Source organism: Lagopus muta, chromosome 15, assembly GCF_023343835.1.
Source record: "Lagopus muta isolate bLagMut1 chromosome 15, bLagMut1 primary, whole genome shotgun sequence".
NCBI classification, from domain to species: Eukaryota; Metazoa; Chordata; class Aves; order Galliformes; family Phasianidae; genus Lagopus; species Lagopus muta.
Genome location: NC_064447.1, coordinates 2,348,572 through 2,375,862, shown reverse-complemented (window position 1 = coordinate 2,375,862; position 27,291 = coordinate 2,348,572). Strand labels below are relative to the sequence as shown.

At 45.7% G+C, this 27,291-nt stretch overlaps 1 protein-coding gene across 2 annotated transcripts in view; it reads left to right on the top strand.

Moving 5' to 3' along the window:
- Window positions 1-27,291, top strand: part of XPO6 (exportin 6) — a 49,204-nt gene that overhangs the window by 11,662 nt on the left and 10,251 nt on the right. The window contains exons 2-15 of one of the 2 annotated variants that reach the window (XM_048961678.1): window positions 2,194-2,284; window positions 3,554-3,666; window positions 6,857-7,054; window positions 9,105-9,264; window positions 9,668-9,745; window positions 13,258-13,711; window positions 16,641-16,767; window positions 17,555-17,664; window positions 19,856-19,964; window positions 20,681-20,770; window positions 22,876-22,945; window positions 24,015-24,174; window positions 24,924-25,016; window positions 26,765-26,909. In XM_048961678.1, coding sequence (XP_048817635.1) covers window positions 2,194-2,284; window positions 3,554-3,666; window positions 6,857-7,054; window positions 9,105-9,264; window positions 9,668-9,745; window positions 13,258-13,711; window positions 16,641-16,767; window positions 17,555-17,664; window positions 19,856-19,964; window positions 20,681-20,770; window positions 22,876-22,945; window positions 24,015-24,174; window positions 24,924-25,016; window positions 26,765-26,909 — 1,998 coding nt within the window. Of the gene's footprint in view, window positions 1-2,193; window positions 2,285-3,553; window positions 3,667-6,856; window positions 7,055-9,104; window positions 9,265-9,667; window positions 9,746-13,257; window positions 13,712-16,640; window positions 16,768-17,554; window positions 17,665-19,855; window positions 19,965-20,677; window positions 20,771-22,875; window positions 22,946-24,014; window positions 24,175-24,923; window positions 25,017-26,764; window positions 26,910-27,291 lie in introns of both variants that reach the window. The other variant, XM_048961677.1, reaches the window with a different exon arrangement.

Here is a 27,291-nt window from a genome sequence, read left to right as displayed (position 1 = left end):
GTGCTCCTCTTCCCTCCTGCCCCTGACACTTGGGATATTGCAGCAGTGCTGCTTAGTGTCAGAGGCTGTGTTCCTACAGTCATCTTCCTCATCTCTGAACTGAGGAAGCAGGGAGTCAGTGGAGGATGCAGCAGATGGTCAGTAATGAAAACTGCAACTTCCAGAAGCAGGAAATGAATCTTCATACAATAATCACCAGGGTTGAAAAAGACCTCCAAGATCATCCAGTCCAACTGTCCACCTATCACCAATGTTTCCCCACTAAATATTTCCCTTAGTACACCATCTGAATGTTTCTTGAACACTTCCAGGGACAGTGACTAGCAGCTCCCTGGGCAGCCATTCCAGTGTCTGACCACTCTTTCAGAGAAGAAATCTTTCCTTGCATCCAACCTGAAGCTCCCCTGGTGCAACTTGAGGCCATTCCCTGTAATCCTATCCCAAGGGAGCAAAGGTCAACCCCCACCTCACCACAACCTCCTTTCAGACAGTTGTAGAGAGCTATGAGGTCTCTCCTGGGCCTCCTAATCTTGAATCTTACCTTAAAAAATCCAGCAAGATTAATCTTGAGTATCCTTCCTAAAGGAAGTTTGACTTACTCATCCCAAACCCTTCACGTCCTGCTATCTCTGTGCAAGGAGCAAGTGCTTTCCATTGAACCAAAGCAATGTGGAGCATGGGGATGGAGAGAGCAATGCTCCCAGTGGGGAAGCCTTACTCCAACGAGTCAATGGGAGCCAGCATGAAAACTGCCTTATGGGTGTTGGGCAACCAAAGCTGCCAGTGGGACTCTGTGTTATGGAAATGCTGAAATTCTCTCTGAATCTTACTGAGAGTTAAGTAGGTTAGGAAGGAATTTGCAACAGCATGGAGCATCCAGGAGAGAAATTCACAGAAGTGGCTGCTCAGCTGTATCCTGATGTCTCGAAAGCTACAGGGCTCTTCAGAAGGAGCTCTCACTACAGCACTGCTTCTGTTTGGGCACTGGGGGCTGTGGGATGGGGGGGCAGCTGCCCACAGAGGCCACGTGCACATGGATGGAGGCAGTGACTGAGTGCTTTGCTTTCCCTTAAGTTGACAGAGTGGCTTTGATTCGATTGTAGGCTATTTTAAGCCAGTTGCTCGCTAGCAGAATGTTCTATTTTTTGCTAATGTAGTCCTTGCTTTCTAGAGCACGTGTTTTATGGGGGGTGATGGGAAGGGGATAGAAGGAAAACAAGAGGCTGAAATCCTGTCTTCCTTTGCCCAACAATTGAAGATGGTGGGAGAGCTGGGAGTGGGCAGCAGTGGTGCTCCTGTGGGCTGTCCTGCTCTGCTCTCTGCAAAGGGCTGCCAGGCACTGGGTGGGTTGGGTTTTATTTTTAGAGGCAGAATTTTCAAGTTTTCTTCCCTGGTTTGCGTTGTTTCTACACAGAGGGAAGTTGGGCCCTGAATCTTGCAGCATTTGTTGTTGACAGCATGAGTTGAAAACGTGAGAGGGAGGGGAATTGCACAGCCATGGACCTGCTGCTTCCTAAGGCCATCCATTATTGGGTTCAGTTGAAAGGGAGCTGCAGTGCAGGTAGAGGCCATCCTCAGCGCTGGGATATTACTGGACTAAAATCTCAGCTCCAGAGAGGCATGAAATTGCTGTAACCTTGACTCACCCATACTGAGCTGTAACTATTTCCAATAGTAAAAGCTACAGGGGGCCCAAATCTTTAATCAAACCTCTGAATGCTTGCGTGTCCCTTCTCAAAGGGCTGGAAATGCTTTCATCTCTGGAGCTGCTGCCCCCACAGTTCTTTTGGTGCTGCAGATGTGCGCCCTTCTAGGCATCAGCTGGAAGCATCTTGGCTGGAATTTGCTGTTTTTTGGGAGAATCATGTGACACGACTGAGCTGATCTGTGGCTACTGACTGCCCCCAGGGGCAAGGAGGAACCTTTTCCCACTGGTGTCACTGCTTAATGCAACTGAGCAAGTGATCCTTTAGCGATGGTCCCGACTTTCCCTTTGACAAACCTTGTTGCTGCTGGGTGCAGTGAGCAGTTTGAATCCTACACTGCTTTGCTCTCTAGTTGGATTTCATTCTTCTGCTTTCGTGGCACAAAGGATGTCGACCTCCAAGTGCTGTCTTTTAAGAAATCATCTACACTGAGCGCAATTCAGAGTGGAAATCTGCATTAACTCCTTCCTCTTGATGATGTTTGCAGGCATCTGAAGAGGCCTCGCTCCGGGCTTTGGAGAGTTTGATGACTGAGTTCTTCCACAATTGCACAACGAATGAGAGGAAGCGAGAGATAGGTGAGTGCCTGCTCCTTCCAAGGGCCAGTCCCACTGCGTTGTGCTGCCTGCAGACCTCAGCAGAGGTCACCTTGTGCTTTTATTAAACAAATACAGCAGGGAAAAGTGCCCTGTCCGATGCAGAACTGGCATTGCTGTCTCTCCTGCTTGTGTGAATTGAAGTAAGGGCTCACGGGGGTTTGGGAGATCCCACCACAGGTAACTGACATCAGTGACTGCTCCTGTGAGCATGGAGCTGCAGATTCTTTTTACTGAGTGGGAACTTGGGTGGAGGAGGGATGTTGGGTTTTTTTTCTGCCTGCATGGTGTTAGGCTGCCTGGCTTGGAAAATGCCCACCTTCTGCCTAGAGATGGAGCGTGGACTTGAGGAGTTGTCCTGCCCCAGGGAGGGAAAGCAGAAGAATGTCCTAATTAATGTGAAATGAAGGGGGAATGAACAGTGAGATTTCATTTTGAGCAGTGTTATTAAATGTGTCCTGAAAACCAGCAGAGATCACCCTGGTCCTCCAGAACAGCTCCTTTCTGCTGTGCCTAATGGGCACCAATAGGTCATTCTGCTTTTCTTCTCAAACTTCTGCCACTTCTGAAACTTCAGTGCAAAGGTATGATTAGTGTGAAAGATTTATTCCAAAAATCTGGATGAATTATTGAGCAACTGGCCAACTATTCTTCTGTTGAGATCACCTGCAGTGCTAGAGTGGATCTCCATCGTAGCTTTTCATTTAGTCCAAGTGGAGGTATCACAAATACCATTGCTGTGTTCCCTTTCAGTATCTCCCTGTTCTCCTAGTCTAGCTGCAGGAAGGAAACCCACTGTGAAGGCTGAAATGTGGCCAGCCTGTAGCACAGCCCTTGCAGCTTCTCCTTCCTGCTCAATTTGATGTGCAGCTGCTTGACCTGAGGTGCCCACCATCATTGGAGCTGCTGAGGCTTTTGGTGCTGACTTACCAAGCCAATGTCTCCTGAAGCAATTGCATTTAAACAAGAGCAATTTTTTTTGTATGTTCTTTTTCTTTCCAACTTGTCTCAACACCCAGCACTTAGCCCAGTGTAGGACTTCTGTCACTTGACACACTTATTTTCTTTCATTGAAGCCTGCTGTTGGATTATTTTCAAGGTTTTTGAGTGTGATACCCCCTGCCCTGGTTGTTTGAGAGACCCTGGACGTGGCTTTTTTTCCTGAACTCGGTGTGTGCTGTATGTACATTGTTATGACTCTGTTTGCAGCTTGAGTATTTTAATGTATTTTCTAATTCTTTGTTTTTTCAGAGGAGCTTTTAAATAATTTCGCCCAGCAGATAGGAGCCTGGAGGTTCTGCCTCTATTTCCTGTCAAGCACAAGGAATGACTACGTGATGATGTACAGTCTGACTGTGTTTGAGGTAAGATGTGTGCTGTTGTCTGCGTTCTCCTTGTCTGATGCAGTTCTGTATGACAATCGATTCTGTTTGAAATGTTTCCCTGAAAAGGCAGCCTTAATGAGGACAGTGATACAGCTTCTTTCATTGCTCTCTCCTAAAGAAGTTATTTGATGGCAGGCTTACAGTAGGAGAATCTTTGTACATAAATTGAAGAATTAACTTCCTGGCATCTCTAAGTACAAATTACCTGCAGTTTGAGAGGCTGCTCAAGTTTTCTGCACCATGCTTTTAAGAATTACTTCTTTTTATACTCTGTTTATAGTAGAAATGTGTATGGCTGCCTCCTAGCAGCTGCAAACTGTAATGCTAAGGGGTGAAACCAAATTGCTTTTATCTTTGAAATCTCTTTTTCTGACGTGCTCTTTTTGGAATTACATCCTGCAAGCTTGTGTGAGTTCTAGAAGGAAGGTCACTCTTAGAAGAGCATGTCCCACTTTCTGCTTATTTATAAAAGAGAAAAAAAGTTATGGTTAAAAGCCTGAGTGTTGGTTTGTGTAGCTACTGGAAGAAACAAAGTGTTCTGTGCAAACTTGGTCTTATCAGCTCGTTTCTCAGTGAGCAGTGCGTTATCTTTCCCTGGTGATACTCTGGGGTTTGGTTGTGGTCAGCTGGGTCTGTTTCTCTTTTCTTTGGGTCTCTGCACTGTGTTCTGGGCTGGATTGCAGTCTGAGCCTTGCTCCAAACTCAGGGAGTGTTAATACCCTCTGCAGTGGCCTGCTCTACAGGCAGAGCAAACAACTCTGTTCTTAGAAGTTGCTTTGGCAATTTATGTATCCGTGTTGTTGTTGACTTCTTAAGGTATAAGACTGCATTTATCCAGGGCTGTGAAGGGAGGAGGATGAAGTAGATCTGTCTACAAATGGAATCCGTGTGGCCCTTCACCATCAGGAGAGCCCTCTCAGAAAGGAGCGGCAGAAGTTGTATGGAATGGATGTTACACAGGAGCAGTAATTAAACTGATTTTCATGAAGAGGAAAACGTGTTTGGTTACTGAGCCTCCGACTCCCTGGGCAGAGGGGGAAAGTAGTACTGAAAAATAATTGTGCCCAGAACAAAGAAATCACTGTGCAAGTGTAAAGTGAGGGAAGCAATCCACAGCTCAGCTGAGAGATTAAGATCTCTCAGTGCAGAAGCTGGCATTCCTGATCTTAACTTTGTTTTTGTGCCTTTGGCCATTCCTCTGCAGGTCTGCAGCTGTACAGTATTCCTCAGCTCTGTGTTGAGTGTTGGTCCAACCATGTGTAGGGACACAAGGCTCATCCCTAAAACTTCCTCTGAATGCTGTGTTTTCTAGATTATCCAAAAAGCTAATAGCTGGCTTGGTGTAAAGGCCCTCCTCCTGGCCCCCTTCCACATGAACTGTTGTCTCCTTTTGCTCTGGGAAAAGAGAATGCCTTCCCAAGAACATTTCTCAGGAGAAGAAAGCTGCCACTTTCACATGAATGGGGTGAACTGTGAACACGAGGATGGATATTAATGCTGAGGCATCTGCCAGTTTTATGGGTGCTTCAGAAGTTGTTCTGGTCTTGCAGTTGGAAACTGGGCCATTGTTGGTTCCTAAGCAATGCTTCTGATCCTCCCTAGGGGAAAGGAGAAAAAAAAAAGCCTTTTAACCTTTTTGAGACACTCTGTGTGTCGTGTCTATGAGCCATCTATGTGTGTATATATGTATATATCCACCTCTGCACACTGAACTGGAACCTTGGTACTGTATCTCCGATCTGCTCTGAACATAAGCATAGCTTTCCATGTCACACAGAAGCACTGCACAGCATTCCCTGCTGTTGCATTTTCCAGCTGTAAGCCTGCAAACAGCTCCAGATAGTGTCCCTGTAAGAGGTCTCCTGTGTAAATTATCCCTAGAGGCAGAGCAATTAATGCTCCAGAGTCCCTAAATGGGATTGTAGCATGGCAGGAGAGCAATTTGTGACTCTTCTTATGGATTTTGTCTGCTTTTTTTTTAAGTGGACTAAAAGCTTTCTGTTTAAGTGATGCCCTGTCACTGCAGAATCACTGCTCGAGGAGCAACCTTCCAGCTGAGCTCCAGGAGACCTCTGGGGCCTCGGAGCTCTCGAGAGCCAAGCTTACTTCCCTTCTGTGTTGTTATTCTGCCTCATGCAGGGCTATTTTTTCCTTTTAGAAGGGGAAGTGGGGATGGCCAGGGTTAAAAGCTAGAGAAAAGCAGCCAGCTCTGCTTGACCCGAGGCTGGTTGGTGTGGTGATGGCCATCAGATGTGCCATCTGATAGTAGCAGTCGTCTTTAGTGAAAATCTGATTTTGCAAGGGTTCTGTGTGTCTGATACTGTTGTATTGGGTGTGGAACTTCATTTTTTATTAGAACCTGTTCCTGCACACTGCATGGCTTGTAAGAGGTGGGCTCGGTGAGCTTTGCTCAGCAGCCTGAGCACTGCTGTCTGCCGTTGCCCAAGGACCCCATTATGTAGCAGAGCTTTTCAGAGGTAGTGGAGCAGGGTCTGTGGCCTCTGAAGCTGCTCTTGTTCTACCTGCCTTAGTTCTCACACACTCATCCTTGTGCTGATACAGATAGCAGAGTTAGGGCTGCTGAGTAATTGTGGCATCTGAAATGGTAACTTCACCTAGAGAGCCCGGGTCAGAGCTCTAACAAGGGCAGTGTCTTCTCTTTTAATCTGCTGATGTCTCCTTGTTTTCTTACCTGCAGGTCTGCCCATGGCAGCCAAGAAGCTTGAACTGCATCACTTGTAGACTCTTATTTTTTAACTGGCTGTGCATGGACAGATCTGAAAGCTATGGCCTTTCCCCCTGCCCCAGCATTGTGGCAGAGAAGCCTAAGGCATGAGATGCAGCAGCGCTGAGCAGTGCTCTGTCCCTGCACTGTGTGCCTGAGGTCTCTCCATGAGTACAGCTCATGCTGACTTTCACAGTAAGCTTTGTAGCTGCACCTCAGGCTTTAGGGGATCAGCTTTTCCCAGTTTTTTTTTTTTAAAGAAAGCAATAAGTTATGTCTGAAAAGCTGCTGATAATATATATATTAAGATGCTTTTCCTTCAGGCTCTGTACCTGGCATCATTAAGGTTATCCTATTCAGACACCGAAGTATTTATCTTCAGTGAAGCATGTCATGTCAGCTTGTTTAAGATGGACTCATTAGAGAGCTCTGTTTCTTTTCCAGAACCTAATCAATAAGATGTGGCTTGGGGTCCCATCTCAAGACAAAATGGAGATCCGCAGCTGCCTGCCCAAGCTCCTGCTAGCTCAGCACAAAACTCTGCCTTACTTCATCAGGAACAAACTCTGCAAAGTCATTGTGGATATTGGCCGACAGGACTGGCCGATGTTCTACCATGACTTTTTCACTAACATCTTGCAGGTAAGAAGCTTTCCAAAGGTACTTTTCTTGCCACCTAATTCTGGTAGCTCGTGTTACCCTGAAGAGCTTTGGCACCACATCACGTAAGGTCACCAGCTGAATGCTGTTGGGATGTTTGAGGTCTCATCCAGAAAACTGGGTGTATTTGAGGCTCCTGGCTGAGTTGCTGCCATTAGTTTGAATGTTACTTGTTTGAAATACAACATCTTCAGGTGAAGTCTGGGCTTGACTGGCAGCTTGCTGTTGCAAACGTTGTCTTTTAGTTGAGTACTTTGTTTCCAGTTCTCCCCAAAACGTTCATAATTGACTTAAAGTCCGGCTGTAAGCTGAAGTGCTGCTCAACCTTTTTCTGCAGACATAATTACATTGTCTGAATGCAGCCATGCTCACAGACAAGCCCCAAGGCAACTACTGAAATAAATCAACATCCCTAAGTGTCAAGAGTTTTTGCTAAGACAAATGGATCTGGTATTAACTGCAGAAGAAAAAGAGCCCACCTGGCATTCCAGGCTTGTTTTGTTGCTAACTGGAGAAATCTCTTCTGAAATAGCTCTTTGTAATCACATAGTGCAGCATGCTGCATTTTTTTTCCTGAATTGTCACTCTGACAGTAAGTATTTTATAAGACAACTGTCTATATTTAAGTTTTGGCTTTGATTACGTCTGAATTTGCAATTGAAACACTTTGTAATCTACTTAGCCATCTTTAGTGCACACAGAGCCCACTTCAGGTGTCAATTTTTCCTTAAGCCTCTCCTGTGGACTGATCTTCTGAGGGAAGTGCTCCCATTAATAAGTTCCTGTAGCAGAAACCTTCAAAAAAAGTTCAGATAAATTGGAAGAGAAACACAAATACCTCAACTTCAAGACCCCAGAAAAGTGAAAGCAAAACACAGCTCAGAGTTGCAGAGCCGGCTGATCTCACATTTGTCTTCTGAGATGATCTAAAGCAATTATTTGATTCTTGAGCAGCAAATTGATATCACAGTACTCTAAAGGCTCAGTGCCACATTACCACAGTTCTGGAACACCTTCAGGGACAGTAACCACACCGTTCCCTGGGCAGCAGTGTCACTGCCCCACCACTCCTTCCAAGAAGAAATTGTTCCTAATACCCAGCCTGCTATCAGCTCCTGTACCATCGTGCTTCCTTTCTGGAGGCCAAAGTCGCATACATCCAGACAGAGAGCTTAAAAGTGTTTTTTTCCCCCAACATATTTCACCAAAATACGCAGCCTGATCGGTATTAGGCCAGTTTGTCTCTGGTCTCATGGGCCAGTGAGCTGAAGTCAGCCTGCACTGTTTAATTTATGACTTCAAGGATGACTTGCGATAATGGTGATTGACTTTAGATTTATTTTCCTCCTGGTGAGGGCAGTGCATAAATCATTTTGGATGTTTCAGGTTGAGAGATCGGGGTGTCTTTCAGCTTTTTCCCCACCTGAATGTGTCTTTAATATCCCAATGGCTAACGAAGGCAAAAATCCTTGCTTTCTCTGCTCCTATTCCTGTGCATTCTGTACACGGTGGAAGTCATCCTTCTAGGGTAAATGTGATTTCCAGCATGAAGTACAGTGCAGGCACAGGCAGAGGTGCACTCCATGCCTGTGTTCTGTTGCCACCCAGTGCAGCTGTCTGCATGCTGTTGAAAGGAATGCTTTTGTTTTTCTGTGGGGAGCTGCCTGGCTGATGGTGCAGGCTCTGAGCAGCAGCCCCATTACCTGGTAAAACCATGGGTACTGTGGTTCTGAGAAGTGGTGATGTCAGCAGAAGGCTGGGAGGAACAAACTGTTATTGGTAAACTTGCTGGAACAGAGAATGCGTGCAACATCATGATGAAAGCTCTCGTGAAACCCCACAGACTGCCATGGTGCTTGAACTGTTGCAACATCATAGGTTCATGTCTCAGGAAATGGAATCCTTGCAGCACTGCAAGCTCAGAGCTGTTACTCCTCAGTCCTGGAACAGCTGTGAACTGCAGGCAGAATTGCTCATCTCCTCTTTGTGATCTGAAGCTTTTTCAGAATGCATTCATGCCTTTTCCTTTCAGTTGATTCAGTCTCCTGTGACCACTCCTCTGGGGCTGATCATGTTGAAAACAACCTCAGAAGAGCTGGCGTGTCCACGGGAGGATCTGAGTGTAGCCCGCAAGGAAGAGCTACGTAAGCTGCTGCTGGACCAGGTGCAAACTGTGCTTGGACTCCTCACAGGTATGAGCTGGTGTGCTTGCAGCTCTGAAACAACCATCTTCCTTTCTCAGCCCTGTGGTGCTGGCAAGTTTGCAAGTTCTCAGAGCAGTGAAGCAGGGTGTGGGTGATGTAGTGACTGGTGGTGCTGCTCAAGCACTTGACCTTTGGGTGCCCCGTTCAGAGCAGTACAAAGCAAGCTGGTGTAGCAGAGCAGTTCATACAGCTATGTGTGTCCTTCTCTTTATGAAGAGGGATTGTGATTGTCTTATCTGAGTGACCCTGAAACACATACTGAATGCTTGTACACACAGTGCTTCTCGTTAAAGCCCTTGAGATGTGTTTGAGAGGAGCTATCTGTCTCTGATATGTTAGTTGAATCAGTGTTTCTTTATCAATCTGTTCTAAGAAATATCTCTTTGGCTAGGTATTTTGGAGAGCATCTGGGACAAACACAGTGTTACTGCTGCCACTCCGCCACCATCCCCAACTTCAGGAGAAAGTGGTAAGGACAGCTAAAGCTGAGTCTTTATCTTCAAGCTTCCATGAGCTTTAACTTGAAATACCAGGTATAGATTCCTTCCTTTGCTGTCTGTTTCCTAAAGCTGTTCTTAGGCCAACATATTCCAGGCAAGAACAGCTAACTTCAGCTGAAGAAGCCATTGCCATTGCAAGGGATGCCCCACTTGAGAATGCCACCTCATTTGGCAGCACTGTTGTCCTTAGTTGGCTAAAAGCATTCTGAAGTGTCAGCTCAAAATGCTGTAACATCACTGAGTTGGCACTGTTATATGTGAATTTCAGCTCTAAGCGCATCAAAAGGCAGAGTGAAGCAAAACTGAAGCCTAATTCAAAAGCAGAGTGACAGGACTTTGTGTGTCTTTATTGACCCAGTCATTTCCTCCCCACTCCTGCTAGTCTTTTGCAGAGCTGTCTGTGTGTACTATTTACATACATATTAATCATCTTTGAAAAGGAGAGTGTGTTTCTTTGTCCTTCATTTATCCTGCTATGAGGAAAGCTGTGGGTGCAGAGGGTTCCCCCAGGTGTAAGGATGAGATGAGAACCATTTTCTGTGGTCCTCAATGTGGTGTTGGCCTGTTACATTCATCTCACCTAGGAGGTAACCAGCAGCATGTGGTGTCTTTGCTCCACCTCAGGCTACAAAGCAGATCATGCAGTGAAATCAGTACTTTGTTTAAACACTCAAATCTCAGATCTGCCTGCTTTTAACAAGGAAAAAGAAGGGTTTAGGCTCTGCAAACCAATCATGGTGGTTATGCACAGTGAGGTGATGAAACGCTTGGGGGTCCATTGCTTCTTTCTCTGCATTAACACCAAGTTGTGTTCTGCGTGTTAAGAGTTGGATCAGATCCCTTGTGTGTTCAGATTTGTCTGTAGGACCTTAAGCAGTTAACTGAAGGCTGTGGATGGCTTGCCTGTGCTGGGTTGCACTGGTCAGCACCAGACTGTGCTGGTGAATGTTGGTGTTTGGCTTGTTCATGCTTTGATACAATTTTTATGTTTAAATCAGAGTTGGATTTAAAGAATTTCAAGTGCTTATTTTCCTTAGACCTTTAAGACTTTGATATTTATCCACAAACCACAAAAGCTTAAATGGAAAGCACTATTATCTTGATTTTAGGGAGGAAATTCTACTGTGGGTATATGACACTTTTGCATGGAAGTCTGTGCTGAATGAGTGCTATACTTTTTTATATTAAGGCGTGTGCAGTCTGTAAGCTGACCAAACCTTTTTACGTGCATGTTGGTTACATTTGGGTCTCGTTCATACAGCAAAGCATTCCTGCTTGCTGGTGGCAGTCATTTTTTGTTGTGTTTTCCTAGCTCAGATAAGGCCACCTTCTTGTCCTTTTTGTATCCTGGTGAAGGTATTGGTGTTCCAAAAAGCAAAATGGGCTTCTATCAGAGCTGAAATCCCTTTAGGAATTGGAATATCCATTTGTCCTTTTTTGCACAGGGAAGCAGAGTGCAGTGTTTGCCACAAGTCCTGTGTAGTTTTAAAATAGCACTTAAAACCTACACTAAACTCATTTCTCATAGCACTTAAGCCAAGGAACTCCAGTGTGTGCAATGGTGGGTAACGTTTGAGGTAAGGGATTGTATAGGCAGATCAGTACAGAATTCACCCAGCAGTGATCTCTCAGCCTCCCAGTGCTGCCTGTGAATGATTTGTATCTCTGTAATTGATTAATTCCTTCCTTAAATGTATTTGGTCATGTATGGCAAACAAAGGCACAAACATTTGTTGCTGCTTCTGCAGAATTAGCATGATCCCAGATAGCTCTCCCCTTGTGCATGAATGCTGTTCTTCCTGTAGGTACATCACCTGTTTGCAGAGATACAAAGCGTACCTTAACATCCTTTGTCCTCTGCTCTTCAGCAGTTGAACTGGACGCAAAGCATTGGCACCAACTGCTCTGAGTTACAGAGCCCTGGTTCACACGCTGTGGCTGTGCACTGGCAGCTGAGAATCTTCAGGTCCTGCAGTTTGCTGGAAAGCTGGATGCACAATTGCTTCTGTGAGCAGAATGCAACGCATTGCAGCATAACTGTGGCTGTGAACACTGTGCTGGGGCTGTTATTAAGACCAGCTGTGAGGTTATCTAATGCAGCTGAGGTGGTGTGATGTCTTACAGTTCTGAAGTGGGAGAGAAAGAGGTGTGAGGCATGGCAGGGAGTTATCAACTTTGTGATGCAGAGCATCCATCTTGATGAAGGATGGAGACTTGGGAGTCTGTTCATCATGCATGCTTTTGAGTACTTGGAAAATAGCTCAGTAAATCATACCAGCAGCGTTTGTGCTGCTCTTGTGTTGGGTCATTTCACTTTCAGAAGGAGTTATTCAATTTTCTGGGGGGATAACTTTAAATTCCGTAATGTAGCAAGTGCTTGTGGATTTGTAAAGGTGAAGAGATGATTTGCACTCGAGGAAGAGAAGCTTCAGATCAGCAGTGTCGCACAAAAAGCTGCTGGGGTGCTGGATGGATTTGGGCTGCACTCACATCTTCCCTAGCAGCTGCAGTTCTGGTATTCTGTATCAAGGAGGGTAGAATAGAGGCAAAAGCTTTGTGGAACAGTGATAAAGGTGGCTTCCACATAATTGGGAAGAAGGGTACAATCCCAAATCCAGAATGAGGAGCTGCAGCGGAAGACTGTTACTGGAGTGAAAAGGAGGAGGGGAATGGAAATTTTTTCCTTTCTTTGGATAGAGGAAGTAGGAAATACAGTTTGCAGTTGCAGTTTGCAGCAGAAAGACTGTCTGCCCTTTGTATAGTTCAGCTGTGGAACCGTTGCATAGAGATGTTGCGCGTATGAAGCATATATGGCCTCAGCTACAGACCTCATAAATCCATGGAAGAAAAATCCTCAGACTGCATGGAGTTCTTCAGACTGCTCTGGGCTCAGGAAGCCTTTGCACAGCAGTGGGCAGAGGCTGAGCAGTGCCACGTGCATTTGCCATGGGCTGTTGGTCACTTAGAAGTGCTGGGCAAGGTTTGGTTCTCAGCACCTTACAGAACAGGTTCTCTGCTCTTACAGAACCCACAAGCTGTCACGTGCAAGCAGAAGCAACTCTGCCAACTTTTGATATAATATGGACATGCTGCAGAATTTATGCAAGCTCACACCAGGGATGCTCAAGTTCTTGAAGGGAATCAATGTTGTAACAGATCCCTGGTGTACACATCATGCTGCTGTGGTTTCATTTTGCAAAATGCTGCGTGTGCCCTTCTCAGTAAGGCTGATGGAGCAGTACAGAGCTGCCCCTTGAACTTGTTTGTTGGAAATAGACCCCCAGCAAGCCCTCTGATCTGATGTGTAGGATATGTACGAAACTTCAGAATGTCCCAGAATATAAAAAAAGCTCTCCCATCTCGGACAAATCTGCATGCTAACCAATGCCAGAGGCTCTGGTGGCTGTTGTGTTAAGGCTGGGGCTTGCAGTTGCGACCCTGGAAAGTAACTGCCTTGACCTGCAGTGTGCTTTTCCCCCAGGTGACCTGCTGAGCAGCCTGTTGCAGAGTCCCAGCGCAGCCAAATTACTGAACCAGCCAATCCCCATCCTCGACACAGACAGCGAATACATCTGCTCCCTGGCTCTGGAGTGCCTGGCCCACCTCTTCAGCTGGATCCCTCTGTCCGCCAGCATCACCCCCTCGCTCCTCACCACCATCTTCCACTTTGCCCGCTTTGGCTGTGACACACGGGTCAGGAAGATGTCCTCGGTCAATGGCAGCAGCCAGAACGTGGGGCTGGGAGCAGAACGGGGCCGGCTGGGCGTCCTGGCCATGTCCTGCATCAATGAACTGATGTCCAAGAACTGTGTGCCTATGGAGTTTGAGGAGTATTTGTTACGGATGTTCCAGCAGACTTTCTACCTCCTGCAGAAGATCACTAAGGAGAACAACGCCCACACGGTGAAGAGCCGGCTGGAGGAACTGGATGAAAGGTAAGAGAAACTAAGCAGCTGAGCAGCTGTGCTGGGGCCTCTTGCTTTCTAAAGGACAGAATCTTTATTGATTTGCGGTCATGCATGGTGTGTCTAATCGCCTTTTTTTCAGAGTTCTGTGCTGGTGCTGGCAGGCAGAAAGGTAGGTGCTCGCAGGTAAGGTTCTGCTCAGGGGCTCAGTTTGCCAAGTGGCCGTGGTGGCACAGGTTTGTGTTCTTTCCTGTCCTCTTCCTCCCCTTTCCCCGTTCGTTGCTGTTTGACTGCAGGTCTGAGGTGGCAGAAGAGCTGACCCTGCCCTTCATTCAGTTGTAACAGAACAGCAGAAGAGGCACAGCGAGGTAAAGGCATTGCAGCATTCCCTTCGCTGGTCGGTATCTGCCTTCTCTGTCATAAACCCAAGCACACAAAGAGTGGGTAGTTGTTCTGCAGTCCTGACTCGAAAGGAAAGTCTCATGCTCTTTATTGAGGTGTGACAGCTTCTTTACTCTGTTTGGGTTTTTTTGTTGTTGGTTTGGTGTTTTTCTTTTTTGCTTTTAAACCTCACTGAATGGCAGCTCAGGGAGCTCTGCTCTCAGCAGCGAGTGCCTGGAGGCAGCAGAGGAAGCAGCAGCTCAGCAGCTGTGTGTTCCTTTTGCTTTCCAGAAAGTCACTGACATGCTGCTTGCCTACAACAGCCTGAGTCTTTCATATCAGATATTGCTGCTTGTAGGAGTGAGATTTGTCTCACTGTTGTGTTGAGTGGCTGAACCGACGTGCTGACAGTGTGCCGCTCGGTGCTGCTTTTCAGTGCCTGCAGTGGGGAGGTGGCAGAGCTGGTGCTGATGTTGGCACGTGTGTTATCACTGTGTCAGTGTGCTCAGTACCTGGCTGTGGATGCGTGATGGTGGAAATGCAGCAGGAAGGATTTTGAGCTTAGTGATTTTTCTGCTTTATACCTACTCAGAAGTAAAAGTGAATTTGGAAACCAGTTGTGGGCTTTTTGAGGAGCTGACTTACATGGTTCTTCCACAAAGCTCCCTTTTCCATACCTTTAGATTCACTTGCAGCTCTGTGATGCTGGATCTAGATGAGTTGTGGCTTTTGTTTAACAGTGAATTCTGCTTGCTCGTTTTGAGACTGACTCCCTCCGACCTCAGTATTGTTCCTTCCCCAGAAGTAAGGCATGTCCCAGTACAGTGGAAACATGCTACCTCTGCTTATGGGATATGTGTAGAGGGCCAGGGTTGTGCACTTGTCACCTGAGAGCATCTTCTTGACTGACTGACAATCCTGAACAAAGTTGGTACTGATGAAGTTGTCATACCTCAGTAGATCACATCCCTGGGGCATGCCTGCCCCAGGTCTCTTTCAGCAGCCTCTCGTGGTGGTGATTCCTTTTGTTCTGTTATGAAATCAGTTTTGGAAGGATTGTGCTGCTGAAAGAGTCGAGAAAAGGATTTAGCTTAAGCTGCTTTACTGGTGTTGGCTTCAGCTGGAAGATGGGAGATGAGGATGCAGAATGTCCAGTATGGATAGAAGTGGGGCTGTGGATGTTGCTCTGGGGTTTGCAAAGCTTGGCACAAAGTAAGAATTTCTTTGGTCTCAGATCAGAACCTCTTAAAAAATAAGAACAGATAAAAGGAAGGAAGCGTTTGGGTCTGGATATTTATTTTTGGCTTTATTTTTGAAGAATTTGGTCAGTGGTCAGGTGTGTTCAGTGCTGATTCTTGTCAAGCAGGCAGTGCCAAAGAAAAGGCTCGTGTCAACTTTATGCATGATCAAAACATTGGATTATTTTATAGATTTATAATGACAAGCAGTGTTGCAGCTCTGTTGGCTGGTAATGCCTCCAGCCTTGAATGCCTTGTGGTTAGAAGAAGCATTTTTACTCAGATCAGTTTGCAGAAAGGGGAGCGAGGCAGTACAACAGAAGAAAACTGCTCACCTCTCTGAAATCATGCTAAACCAAACTTGCTGCTGCTTTTTGAGAAGAGGCTTGAAGTACTCTTACACTTCAGAGCTCCTTGTAGCTGGGAAGGATGGGTTTCAAGGCCCACAGCCTTGGAGCTCTGCTGCTTGTGCGTGGTGTTGCAGTGTGTCTGTCCATGTATGATGGAGCACTTCACTCTTCTGAGCACAATCAGTGTGAAGAGGATATGTAGCCTTGGTGAAGCTTACATTGTGCAGGACATGTCGTGTCCTTGTTCCACAATAACAGCTTATCCCACTGTGCTCTTTATAATTTCCCTTGAGCAGTGTGCTCTGGAACCCTCTGTGCTTGCACTGAGGTCATGCTCTTGCTGAACTCCTGTCATTTTGGTAGCAGGCTTTTTTTGGATGTTCCTTTTAGTATGGTCCCAAGCATTGAAAAGTCCCTGTGCTTTGGAGGAAGATTTGTCTTTAATGCCCAACTCAGTCACAAAAGGCTGGGCTCTGGTCAGAAGTGTTGGGATGACAGTCGACCTTCTGCCCTGCATAAGGAGCAACTCTTTCTGGCTCTCCCACCACCTCCTGTACATCTGTAACACATATATTGCTAACTTCTGCCTTAACTTCTTGCTTTCAGCTGAATCCCTTGGTGGTACAATGTGACTAATCCTCTGTACATCAGTAATATGAGTCTTGCTGTTACACACTTATTTCTCTAGGGTGGGGGATTGTGTTTATTTGTAGGCCTGATTAAACTTGATTACATTTATCTGAATATTAAAGTTGCTTTTGACTAGACTGTCTTTTCTGCTGTTTCAGGTATTAATGGAATGAAGGGTTGCCCGTCCTGTAGGTAATTGTTGCAGGGCTTTACATTTTAATTGTTCTACTGCCTATTAATTATCAAGTTCTTTATTTAATGGAAGGATTTAAAGTGCGTTTATCACTGTTTCAATGGCATTGCTTTTCCTTGTGGCATCCTTTGCTTTTTCTTAATTCTGTTCTCTTCTTTCCATTGTAGCTACATTGAGAAGTTTACAGACTTCCTTCGTCTCTTTGTGAGTGTCCATCTACGAAGAATTGAGTCCTACTCCCAGTTCCCCGTGGTTGAGTTTCTGGCACTGTTGTTCAAATACACTTTTCATCAGGTACAGCCCTACAGTGTTGTTTTTTTCTTGGTCTTTTCCTTGTGCTCAGTTGTCTTGTCCAGCAGGGCTAGCTTGGTTTGCCCCGTGGGACTGATGTATAGAGAAGCAATTGGCTTGTCTCACTGGCCCTCCTCCAGCATTACTGGGGATGTGCCTTCATGTGTTCCTGGATTCAGTTGGAGACAGCAGGCATGTGTGGTTACCTTGTGAGAACAGTTTGTCCAGTGTCTTAACTTTACTTCTGGTTTGTTTGGGGCTTTGCTTTTTGTTGGTTGGTTTTTTTTCTGCTACTCCTTGGACTGGAAGGCATCTGGGGAACTGAATCCAACTTGCCTGTTCTGTGTCGCTTTTCTTCTGAATCTGCTGTTTTTACTGTATCTGAAGCTTTCCCCGTGTTTTTCAGTGTTGCTCTTTAAAAGAACTGGATTTTGATGCACGTTGCCGTGCTGTAGAAGCTGTCACAGTGCAGTTTGTCCCTGTTTGCCTCCATATGTAAATAATGGCAGGGGTGTAGATCCATAAAACTCTGGAAGCTGGTGCAGCAAGCCATGAGATGGGTTCATGCTGAGCCCCTCCTTGTCGTTTCTGGGTTCCCATCTTGTGTTGAAGCTCTTGTTCACCTTTTGACATCTTGAGGCGGCAGATCCCCCAGTGACCTCCTAGAAGCCTTTCAATACAGCAAGAAGTTGTTCTGTGGATTGAAATGCATGCTAACTAATATTTGCAATGTGTGAAATTGATATTGCCGTAGTTGGTGACATTTACTATGAATTTTGATGTGTTTCAGCCTACCCACGAAGGTTACTTTTCTTGCTTAGACATCTGGACGCTCTTCTTGGATTACCTGACCAGCAAAATTAAGAGCCGTCTGGCTGACAAAGAAGCAGTGCTCAACAGGTGAGCAGGCAGACTGTAGGCTCTCATAGTCACCGTGGAAGGGCTGTGAGAAGCAAGCTTGCAGCTGTATGTGATTTGAGTCCTTTCTTTTTCTGAATATCACTGACTTTAATCGTGAATTTCAGAGTTTTGTCACACATTGAACAAAATTCAAACAGAAAAAAATAAAGGCAAGAAGGAAAGGTCACTTAAAAATATCGTATGTGAACCCAGCAGCCAGAAGAAGGCAACTTTGGAGGGTAAAATAGAAGTTGGGACATATTTTTAGCATGTTTTAGAACACGTTTTAGCTCATGCAGGAGGAGGAGACCACAGAGTAAGTTGCACAGTAAGGGTTCACACACAGCTCGTGTGGCTACCTGGTGAATTGGGAAGTTTTTACATTTAATCAGGGTTGTGAATACCTGTTAAAATTGAAGGATATGTTTTTGGGAAATACTGATAGTGCTGTGTTTGAGAATTAAGTCCTTCTTGCTGGCCTCCATAGCTAATTGCATGTATGAATTGCAACAGTGGCTGGCAGCTCTCTTGTAGATGCCATCTCCTGACATAGGTCTCTCTGCCATTCGAACAAGAAAAATAAGGTGAGTATACTGGATCTTGCTCAGATTTTCTAGGCTTGGTCATGCCATGCATTTCACTAATTGCACAAGGAAGCTTTTTTCCCTTTGAGCATTTGAAATGTGTGGTTGCTTACCAAAAGGCAGCCTGGCGTCATGACCACAAAGAGCAAATGGGAACTAGCTTACAGCAGGCAGCTCTCTTCCTTTCAGCGTGGGAACTGTGTACTCTTAATTTCTCAAGGAGCAGCAGGTATCTGCACTTAAACTTTGTGCTAATTTGTTCCTAATTTGCTGCTGAACTCTGCCTCGGCATCCTGCTGCCCTTCATCTGGTGAAGGAGCGATGTGTGTTATCTTTACATCAGGTATTTTGTCACGGACAGAATTGAAACAAGCTATCAAGCTATAACAATAGCCCTCTGTCTGTCCTGGAGGTACTGTAGAACAAAAAGGAGTGCCATAAAAGTGATTAGAACCTGTGCTGCTGCTTTGTCAAAACTACCTGTCCTTAATGATAGCTTCTATAGCCACAGCTTCCTCAGTGCTTTAGGCCTGTAAACAGCTCAGTTTGACAGCATGGGTGTGGTTACACCACGGGAGCACAGATGACATTTCCTGTTCTGTGGTTCTGAATTTTGCATTCTGTATACGTGGCAGTGGTGCTTCTGGGTAAATGGCCCCATCTGGAGTTCTGTCATCTCATCACCAAAAAATGGGAATTCAGCACCTTGCACAGAGAGCTGTCAGCAGCTGAGTACCAGGATTACATCGTTCCCTGTTAGCAGGACTTAATGCCTGCTTTTCTAACCTGGTTTCACTTAGAAGAGGACGTGGCTGGTCCTTACGAAGGACAAGCTGTGTTTTGAGGAAGGTGGTTGAAATGAGAGAAAACAAACATAGCAAAACTCCAAATCTTCCAGTGTCAGTGGTGGCAGCAGAAATGCTGATGACTGCTTATTTTGCAGCTTGGCATTATTTTACGTGATCAGTGGGAAGGAGCATCTTCTGCTCTCTACATCTGTTGCACTGTACCTGAGGTGAGGGTATCTTTCTCAGAGACACGTGTTTGGAGCTCTTATAGTAGAATTGCAAAAGGTAATGGCTTTTTTTTTTTTTTAATAGGGCAAAGGTCTGAATTCATTGGCTGTCAGCATAGGGAAAGAGGACAGCACAACAAGTAGCCTCAGGGACATCCCCTTTTGAGGCAGCTCTGCCCAGCTTCATCTGTTCCGCATTCCCTGCCCACAAAGCAGAGCACCAGGCAGGCTGAGGAGCAGATGGAGCAGGAAGAGGTGGTTGTGCCTCCTGTTCACATACATCTGTCGTTGCTCGTGACAAAGCACACCTCCTGCCTTTTCTGTTTCAGACTCCTGTGCTGCTGCTTTAGCTAACAGTTATCAGTTTTCCTCTGAGAGAGCAATATTGTCAAAGACTTTTCTTGCAGATAGCTTGTGACCTTAAGTGACGCATTACTCTTAATCCCAAAATCTGTTTGCTGTTGGCTGTACAAGCTGGTACGGCTGTGCTCTTCACCAGTTCCACATCTCTCCTTTGCTGTAAGGGCTGTGAGCACAGCAGTCTCTGCAGAATTGCCTTATCACTCTCCTGCTGTTTTCTCTGTGGCCATAGGTACGAAGACGCCTTGGTTCTGTTGCTGACAGAGGTGTTGAATCGAATCCAGTTCAGGTATAACCAGGCACAGTTGGAGGAGCTGGATGACGAGACACTGGATGATGATGTAAGGAGCAGAGCTGAGCAGGGACAGCTGCAAATTCAGATGTAAAACTTCTGCACTCGTTGCACACGGAATGTCTTTCCCAAAGCCTGTGTTTTGTACAGTCCAGACAGCTGCTGCTTCACTTAGTGTTGGGTTTTGAGGGTTAAAGAAGCATGAAACACTTCTACCCTCCCTGATAGGATGTGACCTTTGTTTTGAACTTGGTACTTGTAGGGAGAAATAGATCTGTAGCTTCTGATTACAAGAGGCGTTTGTGTCTGTTCCTGATTGCTTTGGAATACAAATGCAGAAGTGTCTTCCAGACAAAAGCTTTAAACTGTACATATTGTTAGCACTTTCCCTCAAGTGTATTTGTCAAAGTCAGTATCAGTAAACAACATCTCAATCCATTCTGATAACACGAAAGGTAAAGTGAAGTAGGTGGCCAATATGTGAGACCAGAACACTAGACAACCACAAAAGATGCCAGACACCTGTGCACTAAGTGTGCTTCAGGAGTGGGCATGTGTGGCTTTATCACTGTGGGGAAACCTAGGCATGCTGCCCCAGGCATCAATGGGTAACATCATTTGCAAACAGGTGGGTCACAGAAGAGCACTGTTTCCTCAGTATCTGGGTTCCTGGAAAGGCTTGTCCCAAGCATCGATTCCCAGCCTACAAGAGGCTGTTTCCTTCTGGAAATGCTGTGCTCACCTTCTTGTTTCTTCCCATAGCAGCAGACCGAGTGGCAGCGGTACTTGCGCCAGAGTTTGGAGGTGGTTGCAAAAGTCATGGAGCTCTTGCCAACTCATGCCTTCTCCACGCTGGTAAGTAGTTGTTCAGACCATAAGTGCAATGTAAAATGAGTACCAACCACTGGAGTTTGTTGCAAGCTGGTTCACGGGGACCACATTTCCAAACTTCTGCTTTTAGAAGCAAAAGTTTGGTGAAGGAGGGGCCAAACATTGAAAGAAAATGCTTTTTATTCTTTTTTTTTTTTGGCTTTGTTAGATTTCTTGGTGTGTTTTGAAGAGGGTGCTTTGTCATGAGCACCCGAGTTTAATTGCTGCATGCCAAGGTCTATGGAAATCCCCTTTTCCAAGTGTAAATACCTTCCTGCTGTTTCTCTTGACCTTTATATTAGCAGTAGCACTGTTAATTGCACAGATGAGCATCATTAGGGCTTTTAGGAGGGTGAGGTCTTTGCTTAAATGAAAGGCTAGGTACAAATGCTGGGAACAGTGCCTCAGACAATTGGGAATTACAGCTGAACACATAAGTGCTTCTCTCCAGCCAGTGTCACTGTTGTTGCTGGGATGAGCATTGTAAAAGCTGTCTCATTTTGAAGCACTTTAATGGTTTCTGAAGGAGAGATCTCGAGGCTGTGAGCCCCTAGAGCCCAAAGTTAGAGGTGCTGATGCCTGTTCTCTGGATGAGAAGAAAGGCAGGTGTGTGCAGTGGGATGTCAAAGCAAGCTCCTTGCTGGAAATGTTGCTTGCTGAGACCTCTGAGCTGTGTTCTCAAGAAGCAGAGCACAGTGAGCTGCTATGAGGCTGGAAGGTGTCTGAGCAGAAAAAAGCACCAGAAGTGCTAAGAACTCTGAAGTTGTGAGCAGACAGACCTCATATGCATGGAGGTTCCTCTGCAGCACAGTGGCGAGGCAAACAAACAGCACAGCTGTTTCAGGGAGCATATGGGTTGTGTGAAGAGCATGTGGCTTCCTTCAAGTAGCATGTTCACATGAGGAAGGCTGTTGTTGTGTTGTCCTTTTCAAATGGTTCTCCTCCTGCAGTTGCATGACAGGCACTTGTATGCTAGAAATGTGATAATGAATGCTTGAGCCCTGTGGGAGATGTGGAAAGCAGGCAAAGTTTCTTGAACAGTAGTTTCTGCAGCAATGCTGTGAGGAATGGCTGCTCCATCAGGAGCAAGCAACTGACACAGCGTGCAGCAGCTGCTGCTCTGCTGTCCCATGCTGGGGAATGAAAGGCTGCAGTTCCTTCTGCTGAAGGATGAACGAACTTCCATAAATCCAGCCTCCTTCAATATGGTGACTGTGCCAGTGGAAAATAAACAGAATTATGCCAAAGTGTTGGAAAATATTTTTTGAGGTGGAGTATCTACAAGGAGAAGGTTACTGTGTGATTTAGCACAAGGCAAATAACCCCTTAATACATACCACTGAAGTACAGTGACTGCTGAATGCTGATTAGAAAGCTTCCAGGTCTATGTTTCAAATGTTAGCATAACCTGTTGCTCAGCTGCAGTATTGATAGAAGCAGCCATATTTGCTGTCAGTCCTGAAAGATGGATTTAGGTTACTGCTCTGTGTTCCCAGGCCAGGATGCATGACGACTGTTGTTTGTTCCCTTAGCTGTTTTCCCTGTGGGGCTTCAGCTGTTCTTGCTGCAGTGTGCAGCTTGGCAACAAGTGGCCATGGTGTTTCCCTTCTGTATTCTGTTAGAGGCACTGAGCTCTGCTTCTTCAGTGGAATATTACTTTGGTAGCTGCATTTCTGAGAAGCTGATGCTTCTGTGCCTGGCAGATGCAGTGCAGGCTTCCTGTGCTCTGCCCCAGGCTCTGCCTTTTCCTTGGCTGTGGACCCCTGCTCTGGGCTGGGTTATATCCATCTGTATATTCCTCCTGTGCCACCCCTTCAACTTGTCAAGCTGCTGTCTTTTTACACTGGTTGTCAGTCTCTGTGGGAAAAGGAGAGCTGCCACAGACCATCAGGGTGATGATCTTCATTGTTTTGATGGCAGCTGTCAAGACATAAGCTGCAGAATCAGCCCAGAACGTGGAAACATGCCTTCTGTCCAACCATCTTTTTGAAGGCATTGGGAAGTAGGAAAACTGTTCTCTAGCAGACTGTGGTGTTTGAGTTAACTGCCTGCCAAGCCCCCGAGTCACGCTGATTTCTTGTCCTTTCTAGTTTCCAGTTCTGCAGGATAACCTGGAAGTGTATCTGGGACTCCAGCAGTTCGTGGTCACATCAGGGACAGGTAACCATGTAACCACTGCCCAGTACATCTCCTCACTCTCTGCGTAGCTGGCTGCAAAACACTGTAAACCTGCTTTGGTATTGCTTCCTCTGTGTTCTGTTTCAGACCTGAAATTGTTATTCCAAAGTACTTCCAGTCCTAAGATCACTTAAGACATCCTCAGTTAAGTGGTAGTGCATGGGGTTTGTTTATGTCAGAAGCTGCCAGGAGAAGTAGCTCAGAGGGCCGTACAGATCTGGGTGACACTTTTCTGATGGTACATAAGAGATTGAAGCTTGTTGCTGAAATGATGAGCAAGATGAGATGAGATGGGCAGTGGCAAGAAAAACAGTTGTTGCTGCAGAACGTGGTGACATTTTTAGTGACATTTTTGGGATATTTGGGGAACAGGTGTATGTGACTGAGCAGCAGGAAAGTCACACGAGGCAATAAGACTTGGAAGTCTGCTTATCTGTATTTTTCTTGCGATTGAGAAATAGGAAAGTACGTAACCACATTTCAAATTAGAAGCAAATGCATTCTTGCCCCAAGTATGCCTGTGCTGCCAGAACATCTGTTGCAGCTTGGCCAGCAGAGGGAGTCTGCTAATAGCCTCTGTGGAGCTGGCTCTGCTTGTCTGATGTCAGCAGATGACCAAAAAGTTCTTGTTTATATGGATGTTAATACCAAATAAAGGAAAACAAACGTGCAAAAGGCTGGAATTGCTTGTAACATCCCTTTCAGCATTTGAAGAGAAATGTGAACAGTGGCCATCAGAGCAGCAGAATTCGTCTTTCCCAGTTAGAGTATTTCAGTCACTTGGACAGAGCTCAGTGTTGAACTGTGACCCACTGCCGAGCTAATTTCACAAGAATGCTTGTAATGTAATTAGAATAAACTGAGCATTTCCTGTCGCTTTGTAATTAGGTTTCCCATTGCAAAGAGCTGTGTTTATTAGTCACAAGGTTAAATGCTTTTTGGAGTATGAATTTTCAGGCTGCCAGGCTCGTACTCGGCGCCTGTTGGCACAAGTGAACACGTACATGTGTGTCTTTGGGTTCACTTCTAACAAACCAAAACGTCATTTCAGGTCACAGACTGAACATCACTGCAGAGAACGACTGCCGTCGTTTGCACTGCTCCCTGAGGGACCTGAGCTCCTTGCTGCAGGCTGTTGGTCGTTTAGCAGAGTACTTCACTGGGGATATGTTTGCTGCCAGGTTTAATGATGCTCTCACAGTGGTGGAGAGGTAAGAAAGGAAGGGAGAGTTTGCTGTCCCTTCATCATCCGTGGGACAATTATTACCACGGCAGTGAATGTGAAAGCCAAGGTTTCCTTCTGCCTCCCCTTGGTACGATTAAGTTGAGACATGAAGAGTCGAGTGGTTAGTACCTTAAGTGTTACATTCATTGGTGCTAAGTTTCCCAGTTGTCTTTTTTAACCTTCAACCAGAGAAATAACTGGTAGCAGGGATTAAATCAGTCATTAGAAAGGTACTTGTTTTCCAGAATCTGCACTTGTGATGTAAAGAAATGGGATGTGGAGTCTGGTGGCAGAGAGGAAGATGATTTAGCGATGGAACTCAATAGGTCAAGTGATGGTTGGACTTGACATTCTAGATCTTTTTCCAACCTAAACAATTCTGTGATTGCTTCAGTTATGTCTCTGCTAGCTAAGTCACCAAAGTCTCTTTCCATAACAGATCTGTGGAAGCTAGAAAGCAGATATTTGATTCTTTCCCTCCACAAAACTTAGTGTATAGTTTCAAATTCAGGGCTGTACACAGCTGCCTTTATTGTTTCACCTCCATGCAGGAACATCCTACTTGTTCCACCTTATTACAAGCAAGGAAATAGTCTACATCTAATCTACATACTAGCTAAATATTGACACAGGCTTGTCAAGAGCTGTGTTCAGATAAGATGAGCAGGTTGGTTTGCACACGTGTAAATCCACCTTGCAGTCCTGCTGCTCTACCATGTCCTCGTATATTTGCAGGTTGGTGAAAGTAACGCTGTACGGATCCCAGATTAAACTGTACAACATCGAAACTGCAGTACCATCTGTATTGAAACCTGACCTGATTGATGTGTGAGTATGAGATACACGATTCAAATCATTACGTACAGATGTGGTACCTGTGTGGGGCGGAGGCAGCTTTGGGTCTCCTACATCTACTCTAACCACTTGTTTGGCAAACGTTCTGCAAGCTGATTTTTAGCTAACCAAGGGCACTGGCTGCTCAAGGTCAAGGCTGTTGTCAGTGGTGTGAACCACTGTTGCCTCCAATTGATATTTGAAGAAAAACGTACTTGTGATCATTGTATCAGCTCTAAAAGCCAGTGTGCACCGATGGCTGTGAAGGCTTGGCTCACCTGCAGTGTGATTAGATGGTAAAATAAATGTACAGCTGGGATATTTTAAGAAATGACTGGTATGTCGTTTGAGGCTTATGGATTCTGTGCTGCCTGAGTCAAATTTATTGCTCAAGTAAAAATGTTTCTCTCAGTAGAAAGTTTCAAGTCCTTGGCTTCCAAAACAAATGTATGCCTTCCAGCAGTGCAGGCCATTTCTGAAACAAATGAGTGCCTTCAGTCCAGAGGCTGACATTAAGTGTGAAATCTTGATGCCACTGGTAATAGAACACTGCTCTAACAGCCTTTTAAAGACCTTCTATTGTAAATGGCTGTGTTGTACAAACCTGGTACTGCCAGCTGGCATCCTGCAAGCACAATTTAAGGTTATGCTTGTTCAGTTTGTATGAATAGCAGCTCCCTTAAAACCCACACTAGGCTGGATTTTTCCTAATCCCAAGTTACTGGCAGTGAGCTTTATGCAGATGATATTTCTTCAAAGATGTTTTCCCTTTCTGATTTAAAATAACTCAGGAAGCTCCTCCTGTCTGTTAGAGGGGTTCATCCTTTCCTCTTGGGTCCAATGTCCTTGAGAAAATTGTGTTGTTTTCTAGTGCCAAGCTAAAAAAGGTACATTGCCAGATATTTGGAGGACACCTGTCTGATCCCCAAAGAGTCATCCTGCCTCAAAAACATGAGATAGCTCTCTGCCAAAGTATAATCATAAACTCTAATTATAGGCAACCCACCAGTTGGTTGTTTGACCTTATCGTTTTATCCTGTTGGTTTAATACCACTGCTTGGTGGCTGAATCCAGTCACAGCACACTTCTGCATATCCAGGTCCAGGATGAAGAATTTTTAGGCCGTGTAACATAATCACTGGAATGTTTCAGTTTTCAGTTAGTGGAAGAATGAGAAAGAGCCAATAAATACACAAAGGATGGGAGAGAGAAGATATAAAGGCAAAGAGCTAATTCACAAAAGCCCCTTCATCCTGCAGCTAAAAGTAGGTTTCTCTGTGTTTCCCCATTGGGTGGAAACCCCCTGGACTTGCTGACAAGCTGATGTGTGGTGAGATATCTGGTGCAGGCCTGGAAGCTGCCTGCCACAGGTGACTGAGATCTCAAATGCCGCTGCTATGGTGGGCACACGTACATCTAGGAGAAGCTGTGTTTTTGGAGGGAATATCAGTGTTCATAGAGTCTTCTCAGTAAGATCTGCAGCACAAGGATAGGATAGCTGCAGTTGGACAACGTTTCGTCTAGGCTGACAGCTGTGTGGCCATTGGCCCCAAACACTTCTGTAAGGCAATTGCATTTTCCCTGTCTTTCCACTAGTGAAGTGGGCACGTGAAGTGAATCTCATGCTGTGGGATTAGGGAATATGGGAATTGATTACAGGAGCACTGAGGCTGGGGTGTCATGGCACTGGCCATCCTGTGGTGTTTGCTTTATGTCCGTTCATGGTTGCTTTCTCCCCACAGCCACGCTCAGTCCCTGGCTGCACTGCAGGCCTACTCACACTGGCTGGCACAGTTCTACAGTGAAGTGCATCGGCAGAACCCGGAGCAGTTCATCTCTCTCGTCTCCACAGCTCTGGAGGCCATCACACCCCTCATCAGTTCAAAGGTATCCACCTCAGTGCTGGGCTGGGGTTGGGACTGCATGTCCACAGAGAGTGCAAGGCTGTCGTGGTGATGCAGTTGGACTCAGGTGCTGAACAGCATGCTCTAGACCATGCCGTGGCCCAAGGTGTGAATCAGAGAGTTGGATATGTCTTCCAGAGCCATAACACGTCTCCTACAAGGCTGAGTCTGAGATAATAGCACCATGGGTTAAATTAATGCAAAAAATAAGTGTACCCAGCAGGCAGCTCTGCATCACCTGGCTGCTCGCTCACTGCCCAGGTGAGGTGGGGGGAGAATTGGAAGGCAAAAGTGCAAGAACTTGTGGGTTTGGATAAAGGTAGTTTTCTAGGTAAAGCACGTACAAGCAAAGAGAAACGAGGAGT